The sequence below is a fragment of the Culicoides brevitarsis genome, chromosome 3, assembly GCF_036172545.1.
Source record: "Culicoides brevitarsis isolate CSIRO-B50_1 chromosome 3, AGI_CSIRO_Cbre_v1, whole genome shotgun sequence".
Taxonomy (NCBI): Eukaryota; Metazoa; Arthropoda; class Insecta; order Diptera; family Ceratopogonidae; genus Culicoides; species Culicoides brevitarsis.
Genome location: NC_087087.1, coordinates 30688545 through 30709717, shown reverse-complemented (window position 1 = coordinate 30709717; position 21173 = coordinate 30688545). Strand labels below are relative to the sequence as shown.

The window sequence follows — 21173 nt, the reverse complement described above, 5'->3', positions numbered from 1 at the left end:
AGTTTTAAAAAAACTAATTGAAATTCAGAATTAATAGATTTCTACTTACTTGTTTCTTATTTCTGATGATCCATTCTACGTTGAAGAAAATCCTTGAAAATATGAATCCAAGTTCCTTCTACGGACAGACAAATTTCAACCACAAAATCTCCAATTCCTCATATATTCTAAAAAGAAATGCTCAAAACGTTAAATTTACATTCCTCTACAAGAAAAAAGTTTTGTGCACTGAATCTTGTTTGTTGTCGTTACTGAATAACTCTAATTTGCATATAAGCAAGTGCTGAACGCTGTTTTTCTTTTTTCGTATAAACAATTCAACGAAAACATATTTGTCAAAGTTATTAATGCACGTCAGTACTAAATTTACGCCTTGTTCTTAATATGGCAATTCTTCGAGTGTTCTCACTTTCAAACAATTGTCTCGGTAACGGTTGGTCCGGAAACAAAAACAATCATAAACTGCAACTCAGTCATCTAAAATTCAATTGTTAATCGACGCATCACAAATTCAGCTTTTATGAATATTTAATGGGACGTATTTTGATTCGCATGGAAAAAAAATATAAATAAAAATATGGAATATTCATTCAATTGCACTGGATTACAATTAAAATGCGGCAGCGAAAACAGCATCGAGAGAGATGGTGTGTGGGTTGCTTCATTCTCAATCAATCGACTGAAACTGGGTCAATTCCTTTCTTTTCGCGAACGTGGGCGAACTTACACTTCGAATGGCCTTCGTTGTTCTTTCTCGCTAAAATTCCTTGCACCTGCTGCTTTTCTTTCGTTTCCCATTCACGTCAAATTCGTGTCATTGTCGTTTCAGATCAAATTGCCCATTGTCATCTTCGTTGTTGTTAATGATCATGTTTTTGTCACACTCCATTTAGCATTAGTTGATATCTTTTCATTATATCTCTTTTATCGTTTTTCTGCATGCCACGTTCTCATTTGATTCTCGTCCTTCTTCATCATTTTGGCTCGAAAATTCCTCCACATGACAGAAGTAAACATCCAGCTATATAGAACGAAAGAGATGAGTTGCAAATCAATTTGGATATTTGTCTGTGTTAAATTATGCGGAAAAAAACTCTTCATCGGATATTTAACGCAAAAAAGCACGATGAAGAAGATGAGAGTTCTTCATTTGTTGATTGCCAATTAAATTTAATTTGCATTTTGCAAAATAAACGAATATGCGAAAATCAATACTGCTGGACAATGCCTAATGATCTGTGTAATCATAAACATAACGCTATGTTGCCCGGTCAGACTAATGGCAATTATTCTATCAATTACTGTTTAAATTTTGTGGTGTTTTAATCAATAGAGTATAGAAAGTTAATTACGCGTGTCTCGTAGCTTTGTAGATACGATGATGACCTTTGTCATCGATGACTCTATTACGCTGAGGGATAACATTTATAGACACTTGTAATTGTTTAACTTCAACATCGACGATGGGCGATTACGGGGGAATTGAATTGGTTTTGCAGTTTGGTAAATCGCCTAAAAGTATGCAATCGACATTTACAGTGATAGTTAACCATTAACGGGATGAATGGATTTGCTTTTGATATGAAATGTGTCTAGACTGGATTAAAAGATATTATGGTGTTAGCCAGGAGCTGTTTTATGAGTAATATTAGTTGAGAATGAACATATTACCTGATGGGGTTCGACTTTTCATGGGTCTTATTGAAAAAAATTTGTTCTCTTTGAATTTAAATGTTTAAAAAGGGGTTCAGGTATTCTGTTGACCAAATTTTTTCAAAAAAACCCAAAATTTCAATGTCCACCGATACTTTCTTGCAATTTTTATACTTTTTCAGAAAAATATAGCCCGGAGGTTGTATCTCTTAAGCTTTTTGAGAAAAATTCGTCCTTTCATGGGTCTTATTGACAAAAAATTAATTACATAAAAGGGGGTTTAGGTATTCTATTGACCAAATTTTTTTACGATAACCCAAAACTTAAATGACTTCTGATACTTTCTTGCATTTTTTATATTTTTTCAGAAAAATATAGCCTGAAGGTTGTATCTCTTACGGTTTTTGAGAAAAATTCGACCTTTAAGGGTTTTATTGAGAAAAAATTATTTCCTTCAAATTTAATTTTTTACAACAAAGGGGTTTTTATGAAAAAAAATTTTTTCAAAAAAATATAGCCCGGAGGTTTAATCTATTCGACCTTTTATGAGTTGACCAAAATTTTTCAGGGCAACTCAAAATTCAAACGAGTTCCGGTAGTTTCTTGCATTTTTTATACTTTTTCAGAAAAATATAGCCCGAAGGTTGAATCTCTTAAGACTTTTGAGAAAAATTCGACCTTTCATGGGTCTTATTGACAAAAAATTATTTTCTGTAAAAATTGTTAAATTTTTTTTCGAATTTCTGTACATTTTTTAACATTGAGGAAAAATTTAATTTTTATAACAAAAAAAAAGTACTTACCTGAAATGGATAATAATATTTCACAGAAATCGAAACCTTTTCCAAATATTTCTTTAAAATTAACTTTTCCAATAAACTACACGTTCAAACATCTAAAACAACTCCAAATAAACGTTCGAATTTCCCAAAGCATCAAATTTGGTACAAAAAGAGCTCAATTTAAACCACAAACAAAATAATTTGTTTTTCAATTTGAGCCGACATTTGTAGTGCAACACAATCTTCCAACTTGATTCGAACTCTGCATTGACTGACATTGCATGGCATTACATTACAAACAATACTCTAATTAAATTCCCTCCTTTTTGTGCTTGTGTTACATTTTCAGAGCGCCGGCTTTTAATCATGATTTCCATTACCATTCACAATAATTGCATAGTAATTATTTCTTTTTTTTCCTTCTTCGTTTTTTTTTAGCTGGTAGCTCAACATGTCACATTAGTGTTCGTTTCGCTTACAATTTAATCACGAAACACTTTTTTTTATTTCTTTTCCTTTGCAGATTTTGACATGCTGAACTTTTGATTTTTCTTTTTTTGGTAGAAGAAGTTACGAAGTTGTCGCACGAAATTTATACAAAACAAACAAAAAGTAGAAACATGGCTAATGTACTCAACTCGGCACGATCTATGTCACCAGCTGTAAGTGGACATAGTGTGATTGCTGTGAAGAAATTTCAAGGTTTGTCTCTGGAACCAAATAATAATGAACTGGTAAGTCACTTAGAATTTCTCTTTTGTTAGCATCTGACCAAGTGACCCGAAAAATTTTGCTGATTCATCGTTGATGAGATGCATTTCATCAATATTGCGACGAACAGCACGCGTTTTTCTCCGTTCGTTTCCGTATTTTATTTATTAATGATATTGTCGTGTCGTGTCTTACCTTGTATGTGTTTTTTGCACAATAACCATGTAATTGTAAATGATATGATATACACAAAGTACTCATATTTATTTTTTGCATGGCAAAGACAAAGTTACTTGGGTTTTACAAGAAAATGTAGTTCACGAATTATTTTGCTCACTACTGCTCTATTACAGAGCAAAATATAGCGAAAGACATGAGAGAAGAGAAAGATTTTAACAAGATGATTAAAAGCATTAGAAAAGTTGTTGAAATTGGGAGTTAAAGTGCATTTCGGGTTTTAGATTTTTTTTTTTTGCCAAAATTTAAAAAAAATATATTTAATTATTTAAAAAAAAAAATGAAATTTATTTTAATTCTAATTAATTTTGAAATAATTTTTTAAAAATTAATTTAATCAATTTAAATTATTTTTTTTTTTTGTTTTTTTTATAATTTATAAAAAATTTTTATTCAAAATTTTAAAATATTTTTATTTTAATTCAATTGTATATCTAATTTTTTAATAATTTTTTGAAAATATTAATTTTTTAAATTAAATTATATTTTTATATTAAATTAATTTATTTTGAATATTTTTGTAAAATTTTCATCTTTAAAAAAAAAATTTAAAATTTTTTTATACGCATTTTTTTACAAAATTTATATTGTATTCGAAAAAAAATATTGCTTCTAATTTACATTACTTAATTTTATTTCCATTTTACACTACTCAATTTTTTATTTATTTATTTTTTTTTAATTTAATTTAATTTTTTACTCAATTTTTTAATTATATTAATTTTTTTATTATTTTAATTATTTTTTAATTTTTACCGCATTTCGAAGAAAAAATGCGGTATTAAACTTTTCGTTAAATTTTTTTTTTGTAATTCTTCGTTATTTGATTTGTAGGCAGACCCTTTTAGAGGTGTATTTTGAAAGAGTATGAGGAGTACGAAAATGTTACAAAATTGTGGAATATGTGAATTTCAATGGGAAAAGTCTAAGGATGATAAGAAATTTGGAAAATTTAAATGAGGAGTATGAAATTGTGAAATTTGGAGTATAAAATTGTAAAGTGAGGAGTACGAAATTGTTAAATATTTTCGAAATTTTTGTCGTTCTTTAGACGACTACTTCTCTATTTTTTTTTTAATTCCTATTTTAAATATTTTTTTATTTTTTTAAAATCTTAATATTTTAGATATTCTTTTTTTCTTTACAAATTTTGACTTATTTTTTTTTAAATTATTTTTTTTTTTTAAAAAAAAAATTTTTTTTTTTTTTTTTTTTTTTTATTTTATTTTTATAAAAAAATTTTATTTTTATGAGAAAAAATTTTAAAAAAATTTTCAAAATTTTTTTTTTATTTAGAGCTTTTAAATGGTTTTCGAAAAAATTTTGACAATCTGTTTAAAAAAAAAATATTTAGAAAATTTAATTATTTCCATGAAATAAATAATTAATAAAATACATCAAGTTTTTTTTAAACATTTTAAAGACAGACCTAAAAACGTCCCAAAACTTCAATTAAAGAAAAAATAATCAAACTACAGTTAGAAATTGAAAATATGACGTAATTGTTGTTGTAAAACATTTTTCCAGCATGCATGTGCGTTGTTTATTAGCGAAAAAAAAAATAAATAATCAACGAAAAAAGAGCAAATATTGCAAGAGATTTGAGGCTATTAGCTGGGGGTTAATCGAAAACTCATTTCTGCATCGAAATTCGTGCGCAGCAACATCGACAAAGTATTCGGACTCGTGTCGTGCCATGCTTGGGCGTGATATTGTTGTTCTACATGATCACAAAAGTGATCTGTAAATGTCTCTCGTCTCACACAATGGAACACAAACAATTTTAATGACAAATTCATCAATTATGAAAGTTTTTCTCCTCAGACATGAATCGATAAATAAATAAATAAAAGGATGAATTTCTCTACATTTGCTCGTTTTGAATGGTGAGGAGATAAAATGTGATGATGTTGAACGAATGAAAAGAAAATATTTTCATATGAAACGAATAGAATTGAGATATAGAAATGATTCAATTAGGAATATCAACAATACAAACAAAAATATGAAAATATATTGAGCGAATGTTTTGAGAAGGAGGAGAAAAGGATGATGATGATGATGACTTATTCCAAAAGTTTATTGATTCAATTTAAAGGAACACATAAAAGGTTTTTTGTACTATTGATTGTGAGACGAATATTGTTTTCATTACGAATAACATTTAGGGCTTTCGAAGCCAAATTAAACATAAATACGAGAATAAATCATCGTTTGTTGAGAAGGTTAATTGAAATTTATTGAAAAAAATATTTTTTTGTGACTTTGAACGTCTTTTAGCTTCATTTTAGCTAAATTTGAGACCACATTTAATTAATAAATATCTAAAAATTTTATTAAGACAATAAAAATTTGAAAATTTTGCCCTACAGAACATTTTAAAATTTTTAACCACGTGGTCTTTTGATAAATTTACACACTTTTTCCATTCCCGACTTGAATTTTTCAAACCAAAACTTATAAAAATTCATTAAATAAGTCTAAAAAATGAAATTTTTGTCAAAAGTTTCATTTTTTAAAGAAAAAAAATTATTCCAATGAACATTCACAAATTTCAAACCACGTGACCAATTCATATCCCTTAAATATTTGATTAAAACCAAATATATTGCCACTAAAATCAATTTGAGGTAAAGTATTCAGGCAAGTGTTATTGCTATTTTTATCAAAAACAAACCAAATATGTTTAAAATGAGCAAATAAAGCCTATCTCCATATCGATGAATTAAAACTTTTAATCAAAAGTACAGAAAATCAAACTTTTGCAATGAACCTAAGGCTCTTTTTGTTTACTTTTGCCCCAAATTTAAATGAAACTATTCCTCAGAATGCTCTGACGATACAAAGAGACATTAAAATTGCTAACAATTTCCCGTTACTGTTGAAAACTTATTCGATACATCTCATCTGTCTTCATTCGCAATCAACTGGCCATAAATAAATTTAATGAGATTTTCGATAAATTCGAATCGACTAAATTACATTGTGAATCCTCTTATGCATCTATTTCTCTCTCGAAAATATGCCTCAACATGTTAGACTTTCTGTCATTTCCTTGACACACATTCATCCTCCTCCAACTCTCCTCGTGCCATCTTGCTTGTTTACGCAATAAAATATACACATAAGAAGCTTGTCTAGTCAATTGAACGATATTTTATGCATCAACAACTTTGATACTTTTTCATATATGTGGAGTGTGTGTCACAATTCGCATCAATTCTCGATTCGAGTAATGTAACAAAAGGAACATAAATATTGATTTCCATATTACGACAGAGGAGGGAGAGAGATATCAAGAGATTTATTGATGGCATTAGGGTGAGGAAAAGTTGTGAGGATGGAAATGGTTTTTGGAGGATTTTCGAGGAAATTTGCTCTTTGCTCGAGGAAATTAGCTCTTCAGATTTTGAAATTAGAAGACAAAAACTTAAAGTTAGCTCTTCAGATTTTGAAATTAGAAGTCGAAAACTGAAAGTTAGCTCTTCAGATTTTATTAGAAGTCGAAAACTGAAAGTTAGCTCTTCAGATTTTGAAATTAGAAGTTCAAAACTGAAAGTTAGCTCTTCAGTTTTTGAAATTAGAAGTTAAAAACTGAAAGTTAGCTCTTCAGATTTTGAAATTAGAAGTTCAAAACTGAAAGTTAGCTCTTCAGTTTTTGAAATTAGAAGTTCAAAACTGAAAGTTAGCTCTTCAGTTTTTGAAATTAGAAGTTCAAAGCTGAAAGTTAGCTCTTCAGATTTTGATATTAGAAGTTCAAAGCTGAAAGTTAGCTCTTCAGATTTTGAAATTTTAGTTTCAGAACTTCAAGTTAGCTCTTCAGATTTTGAAATTAGAATTCAAAAACTGAAAATAGCTCTTCGATTTTTGAAATTTGAGCTTCAGACATTCAAGTTAGCTCTTCTTAAATTTTTTTTCTTTAAAGCAAAAAAAACTTGAACTCAGTTCACCCTAAAATCCCCTCAAACACATGAAATCACACTCGAAACAAATTACGTGCATTAAGTAGGCGCAGATGCATGTACTTCATATGCATTTCCCGCCAAAAACAAACGGTCATGCATCCACATAAATTAGATGATAATTATGTGTGCAGTAAACCGCATTTACGTATTAAATGTCAGGCCAGCGCACTAATGAGGATTTAACGAGAAAATTATTTAGAAACAAACTTCAGCAAAGTCGGATTGATAAACAAGAGGATTACCTGCCAGCCAACAAGTGCAGCGAAACTACAATGTACTGAAATATTCAGTGACCTAAATACATCTTTCAACAAGCGCATATTGCACTTTACTCTCCGGTTATTTTTTTTTTCGCATCAGACAAAGTGCATTCATTCAAATATAATACTGGCGAAACAATGAGAATCGATGAATCATGCATGCATGGCTTGCATACTTCATTATTATTTTATAGTAAATCGAACAATTTTTCTCTCTAAGAGTAGAAATACTAATAATAATAATAAAAAAAAAGAATACACGAACATGAAGTAACAGATATTTTATTAGTTGTAAGGTACCTTACAAACTTCCATTAAAACAGGTTATTGTACTTAAAGTACTTTCAGTTTCGTTTTTTGAAGAGGAGTTATGTATGTGTGCTTTTTTTCTTTATTTTTATGATTCGTTGAATAGATGAACAAACTGCTGATGAAATGCAAACGAATCAATGACCCAACTTTTAATTATTATTTATCAATTCACCCGAAAAAATGCAAAACGAAATATTTTGCATTGATTTGACATAAATTTGACACGAATCAAAATAAACTTGTTGAACCAGTTTCATATCAGAGATGGAACTAAATGTTCTTTTATCATCAAAAAAATTATACTTGAGAAAAATAATGAAAAAAAAATCAAAATGTGACATAGGGTAAAATTTCAAAATATGCTCTGGGTTTGGTCACGTGGTTTAAAATAAAAATTTTCGCTAAAATGTCAAAATCTGATCAATTTTGAGCTTTAATATTGATCAGAAACTGACATTTTAGCGAAAATTTCAAACCACGTGACTTAACCCCATGTCATATTTTGAATTTTCATCCCACGGCACATTTTTTTTTAACTTTTTACCCCAATGCACATAAATTTTTCTCATCCCTATTTATATTTCAAATTTTTTTTTAATAAATATTCTCAAATTTTGTCCCAATGCACATTTTTAAAAACCTTAACCACGTGACTTTTTTAAATTACTTAAAAATTTAAGTAAATTTTTGTTTTACATCACTGATTTTCGACTCCAATCCAATAATTATCGATATATGTTTATGGAAATAAAATTTCGCACAGATATCAAACCGCATGAGAGAAAAAAATCAGTACACTTGGCGTTCCATTCCTCGCACTTCAGGTATTACACCAGCTGCGTTCATGAAATATTCAAACGTAACAGTTTCTTACAGCTAATTTATTTATAGAACTTTACTCATGCAGAGACCAATTAACTTGACATAATAATACAACCACAACTAACGAGCAAAACATGAACAAGAAGGAAAACGAAAGTACCGAGAAGAACAACAAAAGGAGATCATAACAGAGCACCTTCACTTTTGTTCATCTCGTAAAATCAGTAAACCCATAAAAAAAAATCAGTAGTTGACCAGTCACTACTTTCAAGGTTACTACCGCTATAGCAATTTTTTCTCTATCTCTCTCTCACACCGAGTTGAACGATGTTGTCTTGTTTTGTTTGTTTGTTTACCCAAGTGATTACCATCGCATCGCGGCGAATTACGGCATTATTGCCTGGCATCATATAATCATAATTAACACCTGATTTGAATGAATTAAGGAACGAACGTGATTTTTGTGTTTAATTTTTGAGTCCGCGATGCGGAGATGCCGCAGCAGATAATGATGATACGATTGATGAGGTGACGCGAGCTTGACATTTGGAGGCTGTTTGCTTGGAGGGATCGCATAAAGGTGATGAGAAGTTAATTTGTTTGGGCAAAGTATAAAAATGAATTATTTTGACGTTGATCGCATGATAATAATTTTCTCATCAGCGCGTTACAAGGGCGGAGGCAGGTGTCAATCAATTTTGAGAGAGAAAAAAAATGGTTGAAATTAATCAACGGAAAACAAAAAAAGAAGGTTATTGAGATGTCATGGATGAAACTAAATGAAATTCTGAAATTAATCAGAAGAAAAAATTCCTTGAGGTTGAAATTTTTAATTTTGAACTTAAGTAAAAAGTTAAATTCTTAACGAAAATTTTCAAAATGTGCATTGGGACTTGCTGAAAATTATTAATTAGCTCTTTCTTGGACTAAATTTTATGATTTTTATCACACATTTGCTGCTAAAGAAATTTTATAAAAAATAAAATTCTTTAGAAACCGAAGCCTTGTCAGAAAGTCATTAAAATGTGCATTGGGATTTTCAAATTTATCAAATAACTGAATAGAGAAGATTTTTACGTTGAATCTTCACAATTTTTTTATTCTTTGATAAATTTGAAAATCCCAATGCACATTTTGATGAATATCTGATCAGGCTTAGCAGCAAAAATATATGACAAAAACATAAAATTTAGTCTAAGAAACAGCTAATTAATAATTTTCTTCAAATCAGTAAGTCCCAATGCACATTTTGAAAATTTTTGACAAGAATTTGATTTTTCGTTAAGTTCAAAATTGAACGTTTGGATTTCAAAAGTAACTCTAAAATACAAAAAAAAATTCTTTAAGACAAAAAATGACAACCTAAAAGAATCTAAAAATTTTTTCTCAAACTTTTTAAGTCTAGACAGCTATCAAAAATTTGACTTTTGACCTCATTTAATCCTACTTGAAAATTCAAATCCATTTAAAGTTCCTACTTGAATTTTAATTAAAATAATCTATCATATTTTTTTTCTTCTACCATAATCTAAACGAACACAAATTTACTACTACTTACTTAGTAAACATATAGTTATCGATCATGCTCTGAGATAATCTTCAACACACCTTAGAACGCCGAGTACATTCTAACAAGAGACGTTCTCTTCCATCAATCCAATAAAACCAACAAAAATCATAATTGTTACCGTATTGTATTTAAATTCTATTCCTGTTTTGGTTTTTTTTCGACACTATTTTTGTGGGATTGTTCATTCTTTAAAAAAAAATCTTCTGCCACAAAAAAAAATCCATTAAAAACAAGAAAAAACTGCGCACAGTAACTCATTCGTCGTCGTAACTTATGAAGCGAGTTTGTCTCTCTTCCAGCTAATAGCTTATAATAGCTAGCCACTCGTAAATTTGTAGTAAAAAAGCATTTTTACTACAAACCACGAGTATTATCACACATAGACGTACAACGGAAAGACTATAAAAATTCATAATGAATAGAGTCGTGCATTTCGTGAGTTTCAGTTTTTTTTAAAGTTGTTGTTGTTGTACAGTGCGCACATTTACTACTCGCCGCGTCGATAAACAAAACTTAAGTCATGCCGTTCAGTTTTGTACTGACGTTTGATCTTATAACTTCGGTTTCGAATTCGCTCGAGTTTTCTTTGAAAGAGGTGTAAATTGCGCGTTTTCTACGTTGAGGAAAAAAGCAACGAATTTAACGTGCCGGATAATTTCTTCTTCAAACAGTTTTTTACTTGGATTACTTGGATAAATTTTTAACAAGTGTGAAAAAGTGAATTTTTTTAATGAAAAAAAAAATACTAAAGTAACCTGCTAAAAGTCTCAAGTTACAAAAAAATTACAAAAAATTATTAGAACATAAAAAAATTCAATGAATCGTCTCAAGATCACAAAACGTAGTGAACCAAACTACAAAGTTGCAATCCTCGGTTAACCAAAACCACGGTTTTATTACCTAATGGGCTACTTAGTTACCATGCAATTGAAAATAGATCACATCGGCATATATTTTGTTCACACCGCCGTCTGAGCTTATCTTGCTTGTTAAATTTGAGTCACATTCAATATTTTTGTTGTTATTATTATTATTATGTTTCCTATACAATTAAAATTTTCACACAGATCCGCGAATATGCGAGACAAAGTATTCAATTGTTGCATATTTAAAACGGCTCCGATGTTGAGTAAGATGCTTATCCCGCTTTGTATTTTTTTGCTGTGTTTTTTGGAATATTTACGAATGAAATATTTCACTTTTACACTTCTTTGAAGTAAATATTTACTTCTGTTGTTGCTGTTATTCAATGCCCTATCAAATGAAAAAGGGATAAATTTGAACCTTCTATAAGATATTAAGTTTTAATTTATCACAAAAGAATTTTTTTTATAAAAAAAAAATTTTCTTGTAAAAGTTGTGAATAAAAGTTCCTTGAAATCTCTTAAAATGACAAAGGGAGTGTTTAAGTATATTTTTAAATAAATGTCACTCGACAGGGCCAAATTAATAAGTTTGTAATATATTATCAAGAGACTTGATCCATTTATTCATCTCATTGTCAGCGGTAAAAACGGCTTCTTGAGAGTCTTTTTTCTGATCATGAATATACTTTTAAATTTGTTCCAGTCAAATCGTTCACTTATGAGAAACTCAAGTTTCTCATAGGCCCGTTGTTTTCCTGCTAATTTTGGCATTAAAAACGTTTTTAGGTCGACAGTTCGATATATTTATAAAAACCTTAAACATGGTCTTTTAATTCCAACGTGTGATGGACTTCCTTTAACAGTTAGAAAAATTGACCAGAATAACATTGGATAAGTCCAGATGATCCTTTCAGTTAGTGAGCTTAGCTTAGTGATATGCAGAAGTTTAAGTTGTTGAAAAAAATTTAAGTCTTCTAAGTTTTTTGGTATTGTAGCATATTTCTTTTCAGTTGAATGTTTCCAAAAACTTGTAATTTTCTTTTGAAGGCTTGGTTTGTTTTTTTCTACAATTTCTGATAATTTTAACAAAAATTTTGAACTCCAGTTTGATTTGATCTGAAACAAAATATTAAAAAAGTAAAAATTTTCCAAATACAAATTTAAAAAAAAAACTTACCGAAATCCATTGCATATCTCAATATTCAAGCTAAGCTAACTTCCATGTAAGTTTAATAAGTTTTTTAGATTAAAAAGGAAATTTCACCCTTTTTTAAACCATAGGGCACTCTCACTGCATTGCTTTAATATTTTACATAAATATTACAAAAAAGAAAAAAGTTGCTACGTATTGAGAGATATTAAAAATGCAGTAAAATTACAAAACATTTTACAAATTGAATTTGTGTTTGTTTGTAAATAACAATTTTTTGCATACTTCTTTTGCTAAACTTATTGCGCATGAAAAAAAAAACAAATAAATTTCACTTCGTTTAGCATATTTTTTCCTGTTGGTGTTTAAAATTCTTATCTTAATTTTTCATTTTTTACCTTTTTTTTAAATTTAATTGACAGCAACATAAAATGTTGTCGACACTTTTTGTTGACAATCAACTTTTATGTTAATGAAGCAAATGGAGTTGTCTGGTGTTTGTTTTTCTATGATGAAATGTAACGAGATTTGAGTGATTTTACCTCGCCCTTAGCACCGCTAGCCTCCGATCAAAGATAAAACTTCACACGAACCTGTTCTATGAGTCGAGAACAGTTCAAATTACATTTGTGACAATTGTTTGTCATTCCGAGCGGACGCACGTTTCGCTATTGTTCCATAGAAAGAAGTGTCACATGCTATAACGGTAATTTAATTCTATACGGAAATTTCGTTATATAACAGCCTCGCAATCAATTACGAACGCATTTCAGGGCAGCTTAAGGGCTCGCTAGCGAAAAAAATCTCATATAGTTTGATTTTAATGTCCATATCGTGATCTCAGTTGTAATTGTGTACTCGTTGTTGTTCAAATTAAAAGAGAATGAACGAACACAATTTGTGCTAAAGGCGATTTTTATGTGAGGTTCTCTTTTTCTCTATCTCGATATCATTAGGCTACACGGTATTTGTGTATATTTTACCTCAAATTGATCTGACTTGTGGCATTTTATAGTGTTTGTTATATTTATGTTGATAAAGTGCATATCGGACATTGCAGACACATTTATTCGAAAAACATGTCGAAGTAAAAGTACTTGCTGCCAATACAGATATTTGACACTGGAATGTTGTGCCATATACAATGGAATGTTGTTGTTGTTGTTTCTACTACCATTGAAACCGAAAGTGTTGCAGGTGATATTTGGTTGTTCAAATGAGATAAGTTTTCGTTTGAAAATGTTGGTTTTTGGGTGCCGACTTGAGAGGTACTTGAAAAAGACATAAAATTGAATTTTTGAAGGAATTTGATTCTATGTCAAGTTTTTGCTTTTGAAGTCGTTCAATAGCTTAAATGTGACTTTTAAAAGATTTTTCAATAAAAGTATTTCTTTTGAGGCATTTTTTGTTATAAAATTCATTTTGAGGCCTTTTTTAACACAAAAAAAAATTTTTGAGGCCTTTTTTAAGAAAAAAAATTTTTTGAGGCCTATTCAACATAAATTTTTTATTTTCAGATTTTGCATTTTCTGATCATGTTCAACCAAATAATTTTTTAGAAGCCATTTTGCAATTAAACAAAAATTTCCCTTTTGAGGCCTTTTTAACAAAAATTTCCCTTTTGAGGCCTTTTTAACAAAAATTTCTCTTTGGGGCCTTTTTATTGAAAAATTTCCTTTTGAGGCCTATTTAACAATTTTCGAAATATTTTTTTTAAATACTTTTAAATCCTGTTTGTTTTCCTTTCAAAAATTCTATGAGGCCTTTTTTAGTTAAAAAAAGTTCCCTGAACCGAAAATTTGACATTCAAAAGTTCTTGAAACAAAACCACAACAAAAAATTCGTCTCGCTAAATTTCTTAAAAATCCACGACAAAACCGAACAATTAGCCTCAACCTTCTTTCCGTATCAATTACAAACAATTTTAATACAATTAAAATCGTTAAATAATCGAATTATGTCACGTCATCTCTTTTTTTTTTCATCTCCTGCCTCATAAAATATTCGACGTTCATTCATATGATAAATCTCAAAAAAAAAAGATGACTAAAAAAAACTTGTTTGTCATTGCACTATTTGCTGATCTCGCTGTGTGTGTGAGAAAAAAGTGTCTTTGCAACGTTGACGGTAATTAACCTGGAAAAATCTCATAAAAACTCTTCCGTGGCAAATCGATGAATAGCCAAATCGTGATCTGTCGAAGACGCAAAAAAAAAGTAGCTTTGCAAACCTCGCATGTTTTGAGATGATGGTTAAAAAAAATATGCGCTGAATGCAGTGAATTGTTTTAAAAATCATATTTTGACTGTCAAAAATTTTAACCTTCACACCCATATGAATAACTTAACGTCATGACGTCGTGCACTGCATGTCAACATGAGATATTTATTGAGTAAATTTTATAACGGAATAACTTCTTAACGAATATTGCGAAAGAATGCTTGAGTTTCTTGACGTCGAGCCCTTTATTTTTTTGTACATTTAACGTTCAAATGAAAAAAAGACCGCAAAATGCAACTTTTTATCAATTTGTTTCTTAATTTTTTTTCATTTTTAACGTTAATGTACAATAAATTGCATCTAACTTCACTCCTTCTTCGTCGTCTTGGTCTCGACACCGGATGAATATTTTTTTTTTTGCAAAACAATGCAAGTCAAGTATATTTCATCATTTTTTTCATTTAATTCAAATGTTGAAAGAAAAAAAAGAGCAGAATGCTATAGCAGAAAAAATGTTGATCAGATTAAACATCGCTCTATTAATTCGCGTTAGACCTTCCTTAGTGTACTTTTTTGATGCAAAAAGGCATGCTTTTTGAAATGAAACAAAATAAAGGTGAGAAAATTTATAAAATAAAACAATTTTTAGCTCGCTATGTGAGTGATGCATGTGCGCGAAAAAAATACTACATAAAAGCAAATTGCAGTTCATGACATAATAAAGTAACAAAAGGTTATCACAGAAGACATAAAACGGGATCAACGTGAGTTCTGGTTTCAACTTGTGTCGGGGCGGCCATTTATTACTTCATTAACTTTAAAGTGTAGAACACGAATCAAACATGTGCGATTTATGACAACAACAACAAAAAGTCTCATTTGCGGCACTTATTCAAAAGACGCAAAGGAAGTCGTCAATGCACTTTTAATGATAATTCTAACCAGCTTGACCAATGCTCAATGCAATCGTGTTAATGATATGGATTTAAAGCTCTAACGGAGACACGAGGTTCGTGCATGAGATAAAAATTTAAAAAAAAATTGAAAATCCAAAAATAAAACGACCGCACAATTCGAACAATTCCATCCAATAATATTAACACCCCCAGTTATTTCCACAAAAAAAAATAACAAATAAACTATGGGCAAAAATACCGCGCGATTGTGCGATATGACGCTTTTTAAATTAATATTGTGGTGCTTATTTGCATTATATTTACTTCTAGAGACACATATTCATTCATTGATTAGGAAAAAACATAAACAATCACGCACGCTTTAACTTTGCCCATATTTTTGTTTTCTTGAAAGGCATTTTTTATGTTGAGTGAAGTGAAAAATTTTGGCTCTTTTGAGGTTAAATTGTCTGTCATTAGATGAAAGTCAATTTTTGAGAATAATTTTTTACATTTTAGTACTCCTTAATTTTTTTTTTAATAAATAATTGAATTCTGTACTTTAATGATTTTTTCTCAAACAAGGCGAATGTTTCTTCAATTACTTTAAGACGAGAGTCAGATTGATTTAAAATTAAGTCGAAACATCGAAAATATATGATATGGAAGTCTTTTTAACTTAACGAGCTTTTAGTTTAAAAAGAAACACTTTTTTCAACAAAACCTTCCTTTGTAAGAAGTTTCCTTTGTTTTAATATCAAACAAGAGGGTTTCCGTTTAATTATTAGGTTTAAAGTGTCGACCTGATAGTACTTCTCGAACAGTAGCGAAGTTAATTTGTAAGTGGCATCGGCATGAACAATGTAGACGGGTAGATTGCATCTGGACTTTGCGACTTTGAGATTCACCTTTTCGAGTTTATATTTATGTAATGTAATTTATGTAATTTATTTATATTTATGTAATTTATATCCATGTAATGAAACGTCCCAAATTCTTCTGCTGTAATTTAAACTTTATTTATTGAACTTCACTTTTCAATGTCTTGTTACGAACTAACTCAGTTTTTTAATGGGCATTTTTTGTGAGTCATCAAGCAAGATTTAGGTTGTTTCTTAGACTAAGCTTTCATGTCAATAATCTTCAGTTTGTCAATTTTTTTCCTTCAGTTCACATATAACTTTGAAAAATCTTCAAATATCATCCAATATTAATATTAATGAGGAGTTCTGAAATGTAAAAAAAAATACTTACCTTTTTAAACTGACTCAACTTGAAATGCGCTTCCATCTCCTCTAAATCTTTAACGTTAACTTTCATCTTTTACAACCGCCAATTTTATGCATGTTGTCTAAAAAAGGAAAAACAATCAATTACAAACATGAGAGATATTGAATTTTCTTTTCACTACACAGTTTCAGCATTGCACCAAAATAGCAATCAAAAAATGTAAAAAATGTTCGTATCCAACAAATCGCCTAATAAAATTGTTCAAAAGCAATTCCATAATAAATAATGATAATTATTGCCCTTTATCCTGTCTTGTAAATTATTTAAAGTCCAAGATATGAGTGAGATATGCGAAAATTGTGCGATTTTTTACTTTCATTTGTAAACATAAATTCCGCTCGAAGGAATTCGAATAACAACAAAAGAAACAAAAATGAATAAAAATAAATTTGTGCTACTGTTTCTGGTTATTATGTAACACGAATTTGAATGTCATGAGACACTTTTTTTTTGTTTTGTTTTGTTTATCTCATTACAAATGACCGGCGACAAAAGATTTTGATGTAAAAACAAGCGAGAAACCTCGGTTTTTTTCTTTAACGAGAACGTCTCTGGTATAATAAACGCTAATTTGTGACTAAAATAACCTTCATAACAAAAAATATGAAAAGTACACACAAAAATTTACATTTTTCGAGACATTCTGTAACAAACCATTGGCCATTAATGGAGACAAATACAATCAAAAACGTGACATAACTCGAGCTTAGAATAAAAGTTCAGTTGTCCGTGAGTTTTGATTGAATTGTTACAAGAAATGTCTCAATTAGTAATGTGTGTGTCAGTGAACAATGACTTTTTGTTTTTAGAATGTCAAAAAACAAGTCGAAGCATTGCGGTGCGTTGATTGACTGACAGGTTGGAATGTTGGTTTTTTCATAAAATTGGGTCAAAAAGTATTGAATTAATTCAATTAAGCGTAAAATTAGTAATGAGTGACATCAAGTAGTATAAAGCAAAATACCTTGTCGGCACGTTCGTGATGAATTATTGATGATCCCAATTATGTCCTTGTTCTCGAGTAACTAACTAAAACAATTGTAACCTTGCATTGTTCTCGCAAATTGTTTGGAATTCGCTGAAAAAATAAAACAAAACATTTTATTTTTACTTTTAAATTAAATTAAATTAACACCTTGCGGCAATGTTACGTGTGTCGGTTTGAAATGCCTGACCAACTGACATTAGCTTGTCAAATAATTGGAGTTTAAGTTGAGACAATGTTGTGTTTTGAGGTACAGAGTGTCAAATTAAGAAGTCTCTTCAAATTTCAATGAAGTTTCAAAAAGCTTCTTGAACATTCAATGAAGTTTCAAGAAGTTTCTTGAACCATCAATAAAGTATCAAGAAGCTTCTTGAACATTCAATGAAGTTTCAATCAGCTTCTTGAACATTTAATGAAGTTTCAAAAAGCTTCTTAAACATTCAATGAAGTTTCAAAAAGTTTCTTGAATCATCAATAAAGTTTCAAGAAGCTTCTTGAACATTTAATGAAGTTTCAAAAAGCTTCTTGAACATTCATGAAGTTTCAAAAAGTTTCTTGAATCATCAATGAAGTTTCAAGAAGCTTCTTGAACATTCAATGAAGTTTCAAAAAGCTTCTTGAACATTCAATGAAGTTTCAAAAAGCTTCTTGAACATTCAATGAAGTTTCAAAAAGCTTCTTGAACATTCAATGAAGTTTCAAAAAGCTTCTTGAACATTCAATGAAGTTTCAAAAAGCTTCTTGAACATTCAATGAAGTTTCAAAAAACTTCTTGAACCATTAATGAAGTTTCAAAAAGCTTCTTGAACATCCAATGAAGTTTCAAAAAGCTTCTTGAAAAAAGTTTTGAACATTCAATGAAGTTTCTTCTTGAACATCCAATGAAGTTTCAAAAAGCTTTTGAACATCCAATAAGTTTCAAAAAGCTTCTTGAACATCCAATGAAGTTTCAAAAAGCTTCTTGAACCATCAATAAAGTTTCAAAAAGCTTCTTGAACATTCAATGAAGTTTCAAAAAGCTTCTTGAACATTCAATGAAGTTTCAAAAAGCTTCTTGAACATTCAATAAAGTTTCAAGAAGCTTCTTAAACATTCAATGAAACTTCAAAATGCTTCTTGAACATTCAATAAAGTTTCAAAAAGCTTCTTGAACCATCAAGGAAGTTTCAAAAAGCTTCTTGAACATTCAATGAAGTTTCAAAAAGCTTCTTGAACATTCAATGAAGTTTCAAAAAGCTTCTTGAACCATCAAGGAAGTTTCAAAAAGCTTCTTGAACATTCAATGAAACTTCAAAAAGCTTCTTGAACCATCAAGGAAGTTTCAAAAAGCTTCTTGAACATTCAATGAAACTTCAAAATGCTTCTTGAACATTCAATAAAGTTTCAAAAAGCTTCTTGAACATTCAATAAAATTTCAAAAAACTTCTTGAACCATCAATGAAGTTTCAAAAAGCTTCTTGAACATCCAATGAAGTTTCAAAAAGCTTTTGAACATCCAATAAGTTTCAAAAAGCTTCTTGAACATCCAATGAAGTTTCAAAAAGCTTCTTGAACCATCAATAAAGTTTCAAGAAGCTTCTTAAACATTCAATGAAGTTTCAAAAAGCATCTTGAACATTCAATGAAGTTTCAAAAAGCTTCTTGAACCATCAATAAAGTTTCATTGAATTTTCAAGAAGCTTTTTGAGACTTCATTGAATCTTCAAGAAGCTCTTATATTATTGAGCAAAATCTTGTAACTCCCTGTACCTTCAAGTCCGAAACTATTAAAGTCAGTTTCAAAAGGAAAAACTTTCTAATTTACATCAAAAAAGTTCAATTCGCACACAGGACAATATTCATTGAAAATATTTTATGAAATACACGAAACGAAAAAACAATGGCATAAATTATGAAATAGTCAGATCATTCAATGAATGGGTGATAATATTATTTTATTAATCGTGTACTTTGATTAAGATCTGAACAAATGTAATTGAATACCTTACCTGGTCTGCGCGTTGTACAGCAAGTCCCATTTTTGTGCACAAGTAAGCGGGTTACTTTAGTATTTTTTTGTTGAAATAAATCATGCATTCGTGCGAAATTGTGAGTTCAATAATCTCTCTAAAAATAGGCATCATCGACGAAAAAAGAATAATTAATAAACAAAAAATTAAACGATGAATTCACTTGCGGAACATTTGTCAAGTAGCAGTGCGATAATGAAGACAGTTGTCGACTAATAAAACGCAAAAACAAAAAAAAAACTTTAAATGTAAACGAATTATCGAATGGTTGTGATCGTATTAGTGGTGCCATCTCCACAAAATGGCCACAGTACCATCAGTGAGAATTCCGCGTTTGATATCAACAACAACTCGCATCATGTCACAAATTTGCAACATGCCGCCAAGACTTATAACTACGCTGCCCGGGATTATCGAAAGACCACAAATTCCGGCGTCAGTAAAAACACTCAAAGACATTTCGTTAGGAACAATAGCAAGTACAGTGGAAATAAATACGCGAACGTATATAGAAATGTAAAGTCAGATGCTAACAATGAAAATAGTTTTAAGACAACGACGACGACGACAAAGAATTTCGACAGATACATAACGAGAGTTACGATTTCTGATGATTTTTTACAGACGGAAATTGGATCAGATCAAGCGGAAGCTGTTACCAAAGAAGGTGAGTTTTTTTTCGAGTTTCTTACGTAATTTTCAAAGTTTAGTTTTGTAATTAGCAGCACGCAATGTCACGAGTTTCAAAAATAATTGAAGATGTTTTTTTGGTTAAGTGACGAGTAATGTACAAGAAAATTACTTAAATTAAAAATTTTTGCGATTTAACTTATTAATGTTTATTTTAAACTTATTTTTCTATTTGAACGTAAAGATGTTAAGTAAAGTTAATTCAAGCGAATGGAAAAAAAGATTCAAAAAAAAGTTCAATTTTTCTTGAGGAAATTTCAATAAAATTTCAAAAAAATCATTAAATATTGTACTTTTCCAATATTTTTAAAGGAAAAAAAATTAATTGTTGAAAAAATTTTATTTTTAATTTTGGCAATTTTTTTTAATTTTTTTATCTACTTTCATTGCTCATAACTTGAATTAAATCCTTAACGCATTTGAGAAAAATTTAAGCATTTGAGAAAAAAATTTCTTTTTTTTTGATGAGATAAAATTAAAAAAAAATTATTTAAAAAATTAATAATAATTTAAGAAAAACTTTTGAGAACCTTAGTTTCAAAAATTTACATAAAATCTGAAGTCAAGGTCAAATTTACTTATTTTCAAAAATTTAAACAATTTTAAGCTTATTTCATATTATATCAGGTTTTTGAAAATTTTTACCAAAAATATGGCTCTAACAATTTTTTCTAATTTTTTTTTATATTTTTTTTTTTTCATTTTTTAAACAAATTTTTAAATATTAAGACTTTATGAGATATATTTTCTAAACT

General features: G+C 29.4%; 1 protein-coding gene across 1 annotated transcript in view; it reads left to right on the top strand.

Moving 5' to 3' along the window:
- The first annotated feature begins 3055 nt into the window (after positions 1–3055).
- The window catches only part of LOC134835499 (uncharacterized), a 63469-nt gene continuing 45351 nt past the window's right edge, over positions 3056–21173 (top strand). The window contains exons 1-3 of the mRNA XM_063850377.1: positions 3056–3169; positions 5045–5126; positions 20012–20395. Of these exons, the coding sequence (XP_063706447.1) occupies positions 3056–3169; positions 5045–5126; positions 20012–20395 (580 nt within the window). The remainder of the gene's footprint in view (positions 3170–5044; positions 5127–20011; positions 20396–21173) is intronic.